This window comes from Amblyomma mixtum, chromosome 1 (genome assembly GCF_055824585.1).
Source record: "Amblyomma mixtum isolate Tamu chromosome 1, ASM5582458v1, whole genome shotgun sequence".
In the NCBI taxonomy this organism is placed as follows: domain Eukaryota; kingdom Metazoa; phylum Arthropoda; class Arachnida; order Ixodida; family Ixodidae; genus Amblyomma; species Amblyomma mixtum.
In genome coordinates, this window is record NC_143012.1 from 305,522,756 (window position 1) to 305,538,217 (window position 15,462).

General features: G+C 50.1%; 1 protein-coding gene and 1 long non-coding RNA gene across 2 annotated transcripts in view; one reads left to right on the forward strand and one right to left on the reverse strand.

Annotated features, from left to right (window-relative positions):
* LOC149372287 (uncharacterized) overlaps positions 1-1,195 on the forward strand; it is a 47,997-nt gene extending 46,802 nt beyond the window's left edge. The window contains exon 2 of the mRNA XM_089566739.1: positions 1,037-1,195. Within this exon, the coding sequence (XP_089422865.1) occupies positions 1,037-1,152 (116 nt within the window). The 3' untranslated portion in view covers positions 1,153-1,195. The remainder of the gene's footprint in view (positions 1-1,036) is intronic.
* A 1,793-nt stretch (positions 1,196-2,988) lies between these two features.
* Positions 2,989-5,818, reverse strand: LOC149372288 (uncharacterized). Its single transcript, XR_016292315.1, has 2 exons — positions 4,992-5,818; positions 2,989-3,827 (listed from the first exon to the last, which is right to left on the reverse strand). It is a non-coding gene; the product is annotated as an uncharacterized LOC149372288 (long non-coding RNA).
* Between the last annotated feature and the right edge of the window lie 9,644 nt (positions 5,819-15,462).

Here is a 15,462-nt window from a genome sequence, read left to right on the forward strand (position 1 = left end):
CCAGGCTGGGCTATAAGTGAGCGTTACACAACACCGAGCTTGCCATGCAGGGTAGAAAATACGGGTCAAGGTCACGCTTCCGGCCGCCACGACAAGAGTATTGTTGCTTGGGGTGCCTGCCGTACAGCGGTAAGATCATCATTCAGCAGAAGACAAAGTTTCAGACAGTTATGCAGCTTTACTTCTCCAATCTCTTCCTTTCTCCCTTTCTCTTTTTTTCTTATTTCTTTAATCGAGACCATTTCTCGCAAATTTGCCAAAGGAGGCATAAGATACAGAAAGTGACTGACAAGAATATGCTACCCTGACACCATGCAGATAATATTTCGTGCACTACCGTATGGTTACGCAAGGCCACATGTAGAAACCATACCTCTCACCACAGTGCATGTAAGCAACAGCACCACTGCAATTCATATACTTTTCTACCCTTCGCACGGGAGGAGAGATTTTAACTTTCACACGCACGCTCATTTTGTCGCTAACCCTACTGCACCCCCCCCCCCCCCCCCCCCCCCCTGTACTACTTGCACACGCCCTGCAGGGAAAACAAGGTCCCGGCATGCAGGCCATGGAAATCATTATAACGGTATGCACACCATCATCAATAGCTGTGATATCCGTACTGCAGCATCTGTACGAGAAAAATTGCCGAACTCTTTTTCCGCGTGATAACCGCCCTTTAGGCCAACCTTAATTGTGAAGACCTTTTTAAATACATGCGTTTTGGCCTGCGGTATTCGCTTGGCGTGTCCCAGGTGCAGGTGGAGAGAAAAAAAATATTCCAAACCTCCTCTCCGCACCGTGAAGATCAAGTGGACAACGGAAACTGTCCCGTAATCCAAGCCATCTTCACTAGGTGGCCAGCAAGCTCAAGTAAAGTAATAGCGCTCTGAATCTAACCAGTGCTGCCTCCGCATCACGATTCTTGACACTTTATGTTCCTCGGGGGCTAAGTGAGCCCACTTGGTATAATGATGTCTTACAAATGATTGTGTACTCTACGCTCATTCATTTCTTTTTTTGACGCCGCCAGGTGATCGTCTGATACTGCTGCCGTATGAGATGTCAACGCCACATGTACCCCTGTCGGTCTCCTTGGCACAAGCGGACAGGAGGAGTGGAGTCCCGTTTAACGTCGACGAACAGTAATGTCATGTGCAACAATAAGAAAAGAAGCACGAAGCAAATATACATATGCAACAATGCAAGAAAGAGAGAATCAAACTTGATGACGCACCAGCAAAGGCAAGCTTAATGGACATATTACACATGAAACAAAAAATAAAACTGCACTGATCGCTGCTGTAGTGCACAAATATGGTTTGCAGCCGTCCTCAAAAAACTGTCGTTTTTTTAGCGTCTCAGCATTCGTGTTGCAGCACGCAATGGGATTTGGTAATGCTGCACAGAAGTAGCTGCAAAAGCCTGTACCGCCACTCAGCTAGCAAAATCAGATGGGGGATGTAGCCGGCGACCGAGGGGGAGGGCTCAGCTGTCTGGTATATACGACCGATGCTTGCGCAATATGAAAGACGCCGCTCCACTAATGCGGACGTGACTTAACGAGATATAGGGGACGCCATAGATTGCGACAGGGGAAGAAGAGCTACATACAGCTCGGGACGCCGAACAGACAGAAAGGGGACCGGGGGGACATGTTTAATGAAGAGCTCGTTTACTCAAGGGTGTGTGAAGAGTGATTTGCGGCACCGCTTCGGTCGCGGTTTCGTAACGGTGGTACGGGCTGGCGCGGGATGCCAGCAGCGTGAATTATATTGAATAGGAAGGATGTGCTTTGTGCCGAGGTGATTCGACGAGGTACGAGCGTACATCCATCGGGTCAGGTATATCAACGTGAACGTACGTGATTCTGTATTCCGGTGAGGCCGTCGCTGAAGGTGGTAATCACGTCTATGCAGCGAAGCACGTCGCTCACAAGACAGTCTAATGGGTTGTCGGTTTAAATGGCAAAAACAAAGCGGTAACGTTATCGCTATAATTGCGTACAAGTAATGCATACGAAAGAAGTCACCAGTCGTTGAAACCAAGTGTGGTGACGATGACGATTTGATTTTAAAGGCCGAAGAAAACGCCAAAGCGCGCCATGGCTAACAAGTTTTCCTTTTCGTTGTGCACAAAATGGCTTTGGCATATTTTCACAAGCATTTTCCCCCATAGAAGCGGACCACCGGGCCAGGGCGAAGCTTGTATGTATACGTTTTCAACAGTCGGGGGGAACCTGGTGCAGTGGGTATCGAATCTCGCACTTCCTACACACGAACCCAGGAAACTAAGTAAGAATGCGTGTTGATGCAACGATGTAAATGCAAGCAGAGGAGTCAAAGACAGCAGACGATACCACGACCTCCATAAGGGAATATCTTGGATTAGCCGGTCTATAACCGCATAGCAGCAAGGAGCGAGCACTTGCGACCGCACTGGGAGCATTTTTGATCAACACACTAGAAAGCGCGTTGATGGAGAAAGTTGTAGCACATTGAAAAACTGGTCCCGGTATACTCTGAGCGCAAAATAGGAAGTCTACGGTATGTTAGGGTAACGGAATGGATTCCATGTTAAGAAAATCGCAATTACGGGTGACCGAGAGTCAAGTGGTAAAACGAGATTAGGAAATTTGCTCGAAAATCGGCGGCCGCGGGTGGGGCTGACTGGAGACAAGTGGGAGAGGTATTTCTCCTGCAATGGGCGCGTGGTCTTTCTAAACACGATGATGATGATTATGCGCGGAAGAGTATGAGGAATCGGAACCACAGCAAACAACGCTCACAGCAGCCTCTCAAACAGCGAAGATCCACTGGCGCCTTGTGGGGTTTAAAATGGGGGAATAATTACGTACTCCCCGTTTAAGCGCGGCTGAGCCAGTTCAAAACCGCGCGGACCCCACCCCGTGGTCGCGTACGCTACTGAGTGCACGCCGACCACGGCGGGCCGTGCTCTACGGGAACAAAGGAACGACACAATGGCTGACACAAACAAGGCATTTATTGCTATAGCAACAATAACGCCAGCTAGCAACAAAATACACTGAGGAATCTAGGATGTCCGACTCACCAGCACGGCTACGAGCGAACGTCCGCCCACGGTAGGGCAAAGGGATAAACTCCGAGGCCCGACGGAACGAGCTGAGGGGAAGAAGTTTCCACACGAGGACGCCCGCGGCCAAGAGCGGAGCTTTGCGCGTGAACGTCCACACGCTATCCTGTCCCGGGGAGAAGAGACCCCGTAGCTCCCCGCGAGCGCGCAGCAAAACGCCATCCGTGGCGCTGGTGTCGCTGCGACGCGAGCGCCCTCCCCTGTTAGTGGAAAGTCACCGAACCGAGAGGAGTGCTTTGCGGAGGAGCTAACCACAGGGAACTAGCGCGTTGAGGGAAAGCGAACGCAGGGGACGAAAGCGTCCCCACATCCCCCCAACCTTAAATAGACCCACGCGCCTGCAAGTTACATGCTATGGAGGAGTCTCCTGGTCTTCATGCACTTGAGGCAGGTCGTGCAGCGGAGGTCACGCCGACAGAGTGCACGCAGTCTTCCGCGGTATTCCGAAGGCGGCGTGAAGGTCTCCGCTGGGGCGACTCGCATGGCCCGCGGAATATGTGCCCGCAGGCCCGCGAAGAGGAGGGCCGGTTGACCACTGCAGTCCAAGATTCCGCAGTAGTCGCCAGGGCAACAGCAGCCTGAGGTGGCTGCTGTCTGGTCTCGCCACGGCTGCCCCGGATGGATGCGGCGAACAGGATACAGGCCGCTCCGTCGCAGCAGGCGGCAGCGAGACGATGTGCACAGGACAGCAAGCCGCAGTGGCTCCAGATCTGTAAAATTTCCGAAACACACTCCGCATGCCTTTAACGTAGGTCACGGGAGGGGAAACGGCGTACACAAAGGCCTGGTGGCTCAATGCTCAACTCGCTAGCAAAACGTGTCGGGCGGCTGTGCAACGCAAAGTTCGAGTGAACAAAGCCCTTTCTTGAGTTGAACGAGAATGCTCAGTTCATGCGAGGTTAAAAAAAAACAGGCGGCCAGCAAAGTGCGCCCCCTCTCAACACCACGGTCCGGTGGTCGTGTCACTTTTGACAAGGTGCAGGCAGCTATGAATAGCCTTAGGCCTCACTACCACTGTGAAGGTCGACGACCCCCAACAAAAGAAAGACCCGAAACGGGTTTCGTGCGCGCAGCCGCGAGGAGACATCAGCGTTGTGGGGTGGTCCTCCCCGCTCACTGCACGAAGCAGCTGCTGAGTGATCGGCGCCCACCGTATCGGACGGTGTCGGAACGCCCGGTGCCGAGCTGCAATACCAGCGAGCTCGTTAAGGCACCCGTGGCCCCAGGCCACCCGGCTCCCAGAGCCGCGACTCCCAGAGTCGGAAAAGAGACAGCGAGAAAATATATACAGAAAACTCGGGACCACCCACGCGGCTTCCGTACTCACTCGCTTCGGGCTCGGCAACTCCGCGGGCGCTAGGCCTCGCGCTCCCTCGATGCGGACCAAGTGGTTCTTGAAGAAACTCCAGGAAGAAAACTTCACAAAAAAAAACATGCTGAGCATGTCGAAAAGTTCAAACATGCTGCAGCGCAATACACCTCGCACTCAAGAAAGCATGCCGCAGGTCCTAGCGATCAAAATTCACTCTAGGCCTAGCACTTGTCAAGTCCGGACAAAGAGCGTTCCTCGAACCGAACAGACTGTCGTCCAATGTTCCAAGAGCAGGCCCCACGTTGGGCGCCAGATGTGGGGTTTAAATGGGGGAGATAAATGCGTATTCCCCGTTTAAGCGCGGCTGACTCAGTTCAAAACCGCGCTGACCCCACCCCGTGGTCGCGTACGCTACTGAGCGCACGCCGACCACGGCGGGCCGTGCTCTGCGGGAACAAAGGAACGACACACTGGCTGACACAAACAAGGCATTTATTGCTATAACAACAATAACGCCAACTAGCAACAAAATACACTGAGGAATCTAGGATGTCCGACTCACCAGCACGGCTACGAGCGAACGTCCGCCCACGGTAGGGCAAAGGGATAAACTCCGAGGCCCGACGGAACGAGCTGAGGGGAAGAAGTTTCCACACGAGGACGCCCGCGGCCAAGAGCGGAGCTTTGCGCGTGAACGTCCAACACGCTTCCCGATGCGGAGCAGAAGAGAGCTAGCCTTCCCCTGCGCGCGAGCGACCAAACACGCCATCCGTGGCGCTGCTGTCGCTGCGACGCGAGCGCCCTCCCCTGTTAGCTAGAGTAACCAAACTAAAGGGAGTGCTTTTCGGGGGCAGCTAACAACAGTGGGGTGCAGTGCGGGAAAGTGAACGCAGGGGACGAAGGCGTCCCCACAGCCTATAGCACTAATAACCGTGGTGCCTGTTAGCCCGAACCTTTAGCCCTAACCGTAGCCCTAACCATGGCGTCTATAGCCCTAACAGGGACCCCCGCTCTCGGTCTGATCTTTATAACTCTTTACCCGAACACATTCATTCCTGCGAGTCGCGCGACGTGTATGACTCGCAGGTGTGAATGCGCCTCAACGTCGGCACAGACAGGGATGCAGCTGAAAACGGACAGTTTGCAAGTCCTCAGACTGGCAGCAGCGCATTCGGCACATTGCGATGCCTTTTGCGTAGAGATGACACTTTGCACGCACGTACGAGCGGGCATTCGCGACGACCACTGGCAGCAAGCATATATAATGACGCGTCCTTTGGCGCAACAGAAACATGGTTCAGGCGAGGACAGCTCAGCGTTCGACGAGGGATTTATTTCGAAGGCTGCAGGGGTTCTGTTCGTTTTTGCGGTATTTTAACACAAGGGGAATTTGCATATCACCCCATCGTAACGCGGCCGCCGCGTCCAGGAATCTGAACCGTGACCTCGAGATTAGCTGCACAACGACTTAGCCACTGACTCACTCTGGCGGAACGTGTGCAAGCTCAGTGCTCTTTGCTTTCTTGCACTTTCTTTCTTGCTCTTTGATTTCCTATGCATGCAGTTAGAACTTTTTTTTTTTTTTTTTGCGTGAGAAAAGAACGCGGATATACTTTTTCTTGCTTTCTCGGCGGCGTACAATGAGAGGGCAGCCGGCAGATACCGCCTTTAGGAATGAGATACCCACAGGCGCAAGGCTCGCTTTTCTGACACAGATGCGCTCAAGAAGGGTCCGTTACCATTCCCCGAGTACTGAGGCGCAGAAAGACCTCACCACGGCCGATGGAGCACAGACTCGAACCTTCGATTTGTTGACGCCAAGACCGTCGCTCTAAAGAGCCATGGGCCCTGTTGTATTTTCTTCGTCGACTGGCTCAGGCCACGATCACATCGGCGCCAGCATTCGATTCAAGGAGCAGATGCATCGCCAGATAGCGCGGTGCGTGTCGATCGAAGGGACTCTGAAATTCTCGTACCTGTCTAAGTTAAGTAGACGATCACGACGATGGTGACAGGGACTAAGCGGATACCCACAACGATTTTAAAGTGCGTCCTTAAGATTAAACCGACGCTGAAAACAAAGTGTGTGTGTGTGTGGGGGGGGGCACTTAAGATCCAGCGACTGAGGCCAACTGAAGTGGTTTTAGAATTCGATGAGTTTAAAAGGGCCGAATGTATGAAACAAGCAGGTAAGGCCTGCGAAATCATTTTGCGCTACCGTTTGAGATGGCGGCATAATCTCCGAATAAAGAGGCGTCGGCGTTGATGCTTCTCTGCAGTGCACAGCAACGGGCAGAGGCCCCGATAATGACGTCAAGTATGGCGGCGATACGTTTCCAGAGAAGAGACAGTTGTTCCATGGAAGAGAACCAGTGTCACGAAAGGTGAAGCTCAGGAAGCACTGTATGGCGGCATCGGTCGACGCACAGCAGCATGCAGGCGAAGGCAGCGGACATCTGAAATTTCGGCGATAATGACGTCACTACGAGTTTCGCCGTATTCTCTGATGCCGTGAGGATAAGTCTGAATATCGTCGCAATTTTAATGTACGATTATTTCGCCATTTTAAATGCTAGTGCAAAAATACTTTGCATGTTCTCCCTAGAAGCTTCATAGATTCGAATTGTTGAATAACGTCGAATTCTCAAAAAAAAAAAAAAAAAACAAGACAGCTTCCCTATGGCGCGATAGTCTTAATGGATCCCTTCGGCGGCCTGGGGTCCTGTTTGCGTATCACTACCCAGACACGGACACTATTCTTTCTTTTACCATCACACAACGATTAACATACTCTTACGAGTACAATGCGATAGCATAGAGATCTCTTCCGATCGGGTACTCCTTCTCTGTCGCCTAAGTTCCACCTAGACACAAATATATGCGGAATCGGCCATTCTCTACTCTGCCTTCATATATCGCAGGGAGTCCTCAAACCACTCCTTGCGCAGCGGTTAATGCTCCACTGCCCCGGCAGGTGGCTGTTTCAAATCTGCATCCACCGGTGGGGCTTGTGAGACGCAGGTTGCTCTTCGCTAGCAACGTCTCGCGATCTCATAATATAACTGCCACCTGCCGCGGTAAGCAGTTTGCGATGACGTCACAAGGTCACGTGACCTAGGAGACATATGGGCCTCCTGCTTTTTCGCTCACAGCGCTGACCACAACGCCAGATTTTTTTCAGAACGGGATCCTTAGCGCTGTCTCGTTAAAAAAAAAAAGGTTTAGGTTTATGGGGGTTTAACGTCACAAAGCGATCAAGGCTATGAGTGACGCCGTAGTGAAGGGCTCCGGAAATTTCGACTACCGGGGAATTTTTAACGTGAGCTGACACCCCACAGTACATGGGCCTCTAGAATTTCGCCTCCATCGAAATTCGACCGCCGGGTTCGGCATTTGCATTTGCATGGATCCCGCTGTTAAGGTCGAGTTATTGTATGCTTATGTATTTATGACTGCGGACACAGGGTAGGCTTTTAAGGTTAACTTTCTCCCGCTTCCTAATGTCCGGTGAAAGATGCTGCATATTTTCAAGGAAGCTGCAAAAGCGCTTCCTTGATATCATGTAGCGCGCGAACACATGATACGCATACAGAACTCACTGATATATATTATAATTTATTTTTCGAGCATAAAAAGAAACACAGCAAAATGGAATGAAGATAAAGAACTGCCGTGAACCTCAAGAGGCGCAACAGCATCTTCCTGCATGCATCATCAGCAGTGATGCGCAAACATTCCTGCGGTCAGGGGCGACGACATAACGATAGCTGAAATGCGATGGCTATAGTATTTCATCCTCTTACAAATCAGAGACTTTCATCAACTCTTTTTACGCACTCGCTGCTGGCGGCAGTGAACGTTTTGTACATACCCCAGCTATACATGCAAGCTTATTCTCGGAACGCACCCACATGTAGCAAAGCCCGTCCTGTGGCCTAGCGACAACCCGCAAGACCGGTAAGCCGCGACAGGCCGTATACGCAGTGCAGCTATCTCACTGTGTAGCTACCACACATCGAGTAGCTCCAGCATATCGATTAGAATTTAACGGAACTGAAGCGCAGCGCCCAGTATCGCGATGTGCGCGTTTCGCAAGCATTTCTTAAAACAAAACTCGTCCTTGTGTTTTCTGTCAATTCAAAGCACGCGATGGCGTATCCAATTTCTGAGAACGCCGATTAGCCGCTTCGGCATGTAGACCGTGTTCCTGCTGTCTAGACTGCAGTCCTTACTCAAGCGTGGACGCTTTTGCAATGCACTCTTAGTAGATTGGCGGCTACCTTTCGATATTTCAAGCTTCTCTTGGGCCGCCAGGCCATGATTCTGCGGCATGTTGCAGCTCTTATAATATGTATTTAAGTGCTCGCTCTGGCAGTTTACATGGACGCAGACATAAGATGCAAGACTGTGTTCATCGCACCGCTTACATCGCGCACTCATATTAACCTGGTAGCCCAGTTTTTCAAGTCATTAATCACGAAAAACCCTATGACATCGGGAATCGACCGCAATCCACGCCGTATCGAGTGGATTATATGGAAACACACCCGAAAAGACTGCGTACAAGCGCTACAAAGTGCTCAATATAGCACCAATATTTAAGTGTCGCTACGGTGGAGCACCTGCAGGCAGAATAGTTGCAAGCCTAACTCCACCAGTCTCTAAAACAACTCAACTCAACTAGCATGCGGCAGAGGAGTTTTAACGTGTTATCGAAAGTCATCAGACAGAAATGCGGTGAACGGCGAACTTTAAAGAACCTCAAATGTCGGCAGAAGTTCTTCGGAGCCCTCAATATGCACGGTTTATTGTCATATGTGTCATGCGTTATCATTCAGATCGTAAAAGTATACCGACCGATTCAAGTAGCTCAAAACAAATGTGAAATCCTGTTCATTGTAGAACATTCCACAGAGGCACCGCATTCAGGGCCCTTGTTTTGTTGACGTCTTTTTTGCGTCAAACCGAGATTGTTATAATCAAGAAACGCCAGGCTCGATTTTCAGTCTGCGTGGTTCTATTCAAATGTGAAAGAGAAGCGCACCTCATGGCAGGCTCGAGCAAGTACCCATTCCGTCCCCCCTACTTCTCTTTAAATTCATTATTCCCTGGTCGCAGATAAACTGCCACTTTTTCCAAGCACTTTACCCCTGAGAAATCCAAGCATCTCGCGCCCACTAGAAAACAAGCAGGACCGCAGCGATGCTGGGATTCGAACCTAGTACCTCCCACATAGGAGAAAGATACTCTATCACCAAGCCTCGCTGCGGAACAATCCATTCGTTCACTCCTAAACTCCGGATAAAGATTGGGCAGCCTGACTTCTGCTCCTTCTCCGTCTGTACAGCGAGTGGCGAAAAATTCCTTACCCGCAATAAACGCATGTACGCTAAGCACGCACTCCATCATAGAGTTTCTTAACTCCACGCGTGCCCCTCCACGTGCGAGGAGTTTCGAAACAATTCGCGCGATATGACACATATAACTTTCTCACATTCGTTCACAGAGTGCCCATTATTTGCATATGCGCGAGCACGCCTGTGGCAGAGCTGTCTGCGCGGGCTCGACGCGCATACATTTGGCGCTCGGTCTCCTCACTCGAGAAGCACGTGCCGTTACGATGACCTGGCTATACGCAGCGGTCACTGCTTGCGTTGCTCGACAGCCAGCGTTGTACGCGGGCGCCCCATAATGAGGACGATCGATCAAACGTGTTTGTCTTTGGGATGGTCAGCAGGCTGCACACGCACACAGTGCATATATGCGATTCCAATCGCGCGGCTCAGAGCGTGAGCGCGTGGACGCGCAACTAAAGGGTCACACCCCCTCCTGGAATACGATGTCTATACACGGTGGCGGCGTCGGCGTCAGAACTGAAGGCGTGCAGCACTCTTCGATCAAGCGGATGAGACTTTAGCAAACACAAAAGCCTAGCTGCTTCGCCTGCTGTGGCGAGTTCCCGAGGCAAAATGAGTGACAACGATATATAAAGCACCCTCAATCTGCTCCCCGCCTTCGCTAAACGGCAGCACATTCAGGCCTTCCGCAGCCGTAGACCTACCCCGCGCATGGTCCAGGTAAAAACTTGAAAATTGTGTTCCACTTATTTTAGGGAGACGTGGATCACAGTTCCAGATATATAGGTTGAACTTTTTTTGCGAAAAGTTCCAGCTACTAAGCGGAACTGTAGGTGTAACTATAAATGAAGAGTGCATGCGCTGCGCCACATGACCACAGGTGGCGCGCGCCCTTTTTGGACAGTAGGAGAAGTCGACAGTGCTCAACTTTCATTAGTCTGAAACTATTCGCGTGAACACCAAGTGTTGGCGTCACTGAGTCTTCTTTGAAACAGACATGACCGTCTTAATGCCGTAAGTACACTCGACGACCAGCAGATGAATAAGCGAGTTTTCGCCGACTGACAAACCGAGTGACAAACTACATACAAGCTTCTATGTAGTTACCGAGTAAAAAGAGTTTTGCAAGGGAACTAGGCTCCCAAAAGGAATTTCTGTAACATCGACGTAAAAAAAAGGCAAGCCATGCAGAGCCCTCTGCATTTGACAGAGCAGCGTTCTCAACCGGAGGACACTGCTGCTGCTACCTGTCACACTCAGTTTCAAACCGGAAATGATTTGGTGCACGACTGCCGCGTAGCCGGAGCGCAGTGCTGCGTCAGTTATTATTTCCAGCAGGCGTTCCAACTGGCTGTGCGTCTCACAGCAGCCCCTCGGTACGGGCAGAACCGCTGTAGAAGCTCTCCGAATTAATGAGCTTTTCGTGAGTTTTTCTGCTGTGCGAAAGAAACCAGCAGCTCCAATTTTCTCTTTCTTTCTTCCTTTCTTTCTTTCTTTCTTTCTTTCTTTCTTTCTTTCTTTCTTTCTTTCTTTCTTTCTTTCTTTTTCTTTCTTTCTTTTTCCTTTCCTTCTTTCTTTCGTCTCCTTCCTTCCTTCCTTCCTTGCTCCCGTCCTTCCTTCTTCCTCTCTTTCTTTCTTTCTTTCTTACTTTATTTTGAATCCTTCCCGCTTTCTTTTTGTGTCCTTATTTCTTTTCTGCATTTAACTTGCTCTTTAAATTAAGCAAATTTTACTTGAATTCTAATGTCCTTGCATGGTAGAGTAATTTTCTTAGTAATCGCTCCCAATATGCAACGCTTAATCAAAGTAACTGTTTTTACCCCTGTCTTATCCGGCGTCCCACAAGGCTCTATTCTCGACCCACTACTATTTCTAATCTACGTTAACGACCTTCCCACGAGAATCCGATCGCGCATGGGCTCTTTTGCACATGATTGTGTAATTTACCAGGAAATACCTAATCTTGATGATGAAATCAATCTCCAGTCGGACCTTTTCTAAGTTACTGCATGGTGTAAAGATTTGCCAATAATTCAAAATTAGAATAAGTGTAAAATGATGTATTTATCGCGAACTAACTCTCATGCCTGTTATAAAATACAGGGTACCCAGCAGGAGCTAGCTAGTAGCATCGTGAAAATACTTGATAAATAAATAATAAATAAATAAGGCTCCACCGAGAAGCAGCAGCCACAAGTGCGTAGCAGATCGACAAGAGACGGGGCACAACAGAGACGACTTCCCCGAGACCGAAAAAGAGACAACAGCCCCCGATGAAAGCAGATACCCGCTTGTTTGTCAGAATATCCGAGCGGCGATCATGTGACCGATGATCGAGTGTCCCTAGCGGCGCAGACGTCTACTCGATTTCACCGACAGCGCCCCAGCGGGGCTTGGGCACGATTTATCCGCAAAAGAAACTGGAGAAAGCGAAACACATAAAAAAAAAGTAGAAATGAGAGGGGGAATGGGGAAGGAGGGGGTGAGAGAAGTAGAGCAAGTCTCTCGAGGGCGTCTTCGTGGATCCGCGAGGTGGGAAAAAATAAACTGGCCGTCTTGGAGCGCCGACATGACACGACGCATCCGCTTCTATTCTGGACATTACGTAAGGAATAGAGTAAAAAAAAAAGAAACAAGATTGAGCAGCGAAGTGTACAGCTAACATTTTCTGCGTGTTATACATTTACCTCCGTGATGTCACACATTATTCCACTCCTGACAGCCAATGCTCGCTTTCCGCGGGCTACAAACCGGCCGGGGAGGCCCCACGTCGGAGAAGGAGGCGAAATGCTGAGGTTCCCTTCTACTGGGACTTCGGTGCACGTTCATCAATCCCAGGCTGTCGAAGTGAATCCCAAGCCTTCCACAATACCTGGGAGCCGACAGCGTTTGTAGATGGAGCTCAAAATCCGAAGGAGAGAAAAATGTACCCCAGCATTCTCCCCTGAACACCAGTTGCGGGTGAAATTAACAACGCGCATCCGTCCTTCTTCTTATTTGCAGATATACGCGCAACTGCACAGCTTGATGCAGCCCATCAGAGTACACTGGAAACACAACCGTAAAATATATTTTTGAGCTGCTGCTCATGCTGGAAGTGCTGCCCACGTTTATGACACTGCAGTGACTTTGTGGTCCAGTTGAGAAACTGCAGACCGCTGTGCGACTGCGGCATCATCTTCCTCCGACAGCTCTGAGCAAGCGAGAGAGGAGACGAAAAGCAAGACGGGAACGCTACCGAGAAGCGGATTCAGGCTGGGCTACTCCGTACTGAAGGGAAGAGAAGGAGTAAAAAAACTCACTGGACGGTTGTCACTGTGTAACGCGAGGTTCAGCAACAACTGTTGGGATACTTTCTTTTCACGATATATCGAGGTAAAGGAATTTGAGAGAGACGTGCAGACGTGCATAGCGTTAGGTCACTTACTTTTAGTTTTCAAAACGTACACTTTCTACAGCTATAGTAGGATGCAACTAAAAAAAAAAAGCAGTTGTCAACACTTGGCCACGGTCCGCGGCGTACTGTATTACTCCGCTAGCCAGTCACAAAAGTAAACGAAATCAGCTTTTTAATGTTTGACTATATCAAACAATCCACGTATCAAAATTCTAGACCTCATATTTTTTTTTATTCTGCTAAGCTTCTTGTTTACGTAACAAGAAACGTTTAAGCAACTGACTACTTTTTTGTCGTGGAGGAATTCTGTGCGCGGAGGCTGAATGAGGGCGGAGCTTCACTGCAGACTTAAGTTGCATCCAACTATAGCGCTCCTCTCCAGTCGACCGTTAGGCACGCGGCGCGTTTCACAGCAGCCGCCGCAGACTGACGGTGCTGCCACCCTGCGGTTGCGCATTCCTATGATTTCGCCATACGGGGTGGTTGGTGGCAATGGCCACCATGCTCGGCTTTTTTTCTTTATTTTTGTTTAACTGTGTTGCAAGTTGTCATTAAAATTCGCCATTTTCTTTCAATACAGTTCCTGCTTTTGAGCCACCAGTCTTCCAATCGCTTTTTGCTAACTTCCACCGCAGATTTATTTACATGACTTTTGTTATCTCTCTAAATCCTCTAAATCCTAAATCCTTTAAATCTCTAAATCCTAAAAAGTCACTTGACCAATGACAGGCTTTACCATTCAGCTCTAGTTCAGAGATGCAACTAGAAGCCGTCCGACTGGCCGAAGCCAGCGCCAAGAATCAAGACCTCTTGGCTTGTCGCCAAGACGGGGAGCCTAAAAAACTCCCCTTCTATCCATATGGGGCGACGACGGGTGCGCAACGTCGTCAGACATGGCATCGCGCACAACGCTATCGTCGCAGCATACTCCAGCACTTGGCCAACCCTGAGAAACTATATCGCCGTCCACATAGCGCATTCCGGAGAGTGGAGGCAGTGCTCCTTCGCCGAGCCCAGACCGGCCAGCTTCTATCCCCAGCGAAGTTGCACCTCATAAACCCGCGCTCATATCCGACTCCTCAGTGCCCGACGTGCCCTGCCAGAGGCACGGCCGAACATCTCCTGTGGAGCTGTCCTACTTTTGACGCAGTACGGGAGAGAGCACTCAAGTCCCTGGGCGGGCTTCGACCTGGAACCCTGCAGGAATGGGTCAGACGCACTCCGGCTCTGGCGAACTTTTCTTTCTTACTTCAAGGAAGATGAAGGGCCAGGCTATTACTTCGCGGAGCCGACCTCGGGACGACACTACATCGAGGAAGAAGCGGACACCGGTCCCCCACCCGCATTCCGACCTTCACCCCCACCCTCATCCCCCACCATTAAGCACTCCCCCACCCCAACCTCCATGAAGCACCTTAGCTCTGCCGCAAGGTATCACCCTACTAAATGCAGAAATAAAGACGTTTAAAAAAAAAACAAAAAAAATTCCCCTTTATGCTGGACAGTAAAAGTTTTGCAATCTAATCCAGACCTCGGTTTCGCATCCCGCAAACTTTTGTCCATGCATGACTGTACACAGCTTCGCGCCTCTGCTGCTCAGCAGAGGCACGGGCCCAGAAACCATTCGCAGTGTGGGAGGAAGCCTCATAGCTTTTGTGGGCCCGCGTCCATGCATACGCGGAAGTGATGAGACGCTTCTTTACGAAGTTCTGGTTAACGAAGCCAAAACCAGGGAAAACAGCCCGCGGCATTCAAAGAACTGTGCGCAAACTTCTACGCAAAGTTTCATGACTTCCGCTAAGCAACAGCTCGCACGATTGGAGCAAAATACGTTTTTAATTGCTCGAGCCCACACATACTCGTTGCTTCAAGGTAGAGGAAAATTCCCGAAGACAGAGATGAAGAGATATGAAAGCGATTACTTATTCTAGAACATATTAGAGGCACATGACGTCGTAAAACGCGTGATGTTAGGCGCATATTAATAAACCATAACTGAGTTATTACCATTTGAATCAGCTGCATTTGAAAATATGTAACCGGCTTAATTGTCACGCGCGCTGCACATCTCCCTGACGAGGATAGTTAGTAGCGCTCTTCGAGCCTTTAGTTATGCAATATTGCGTGGACCAGGTAAGAGGGAAAGAGAAACGGGGAGGGGACATGTATTTAAGGTCAAGCCAAGGCCCTACACGTGCTCTTACGCCAAGCAGTCGTATGTCAGTCATTTGTGGCGAAAATTGTCGAAAGGTCATCTCGAAGGAGACACTAAGGGATTC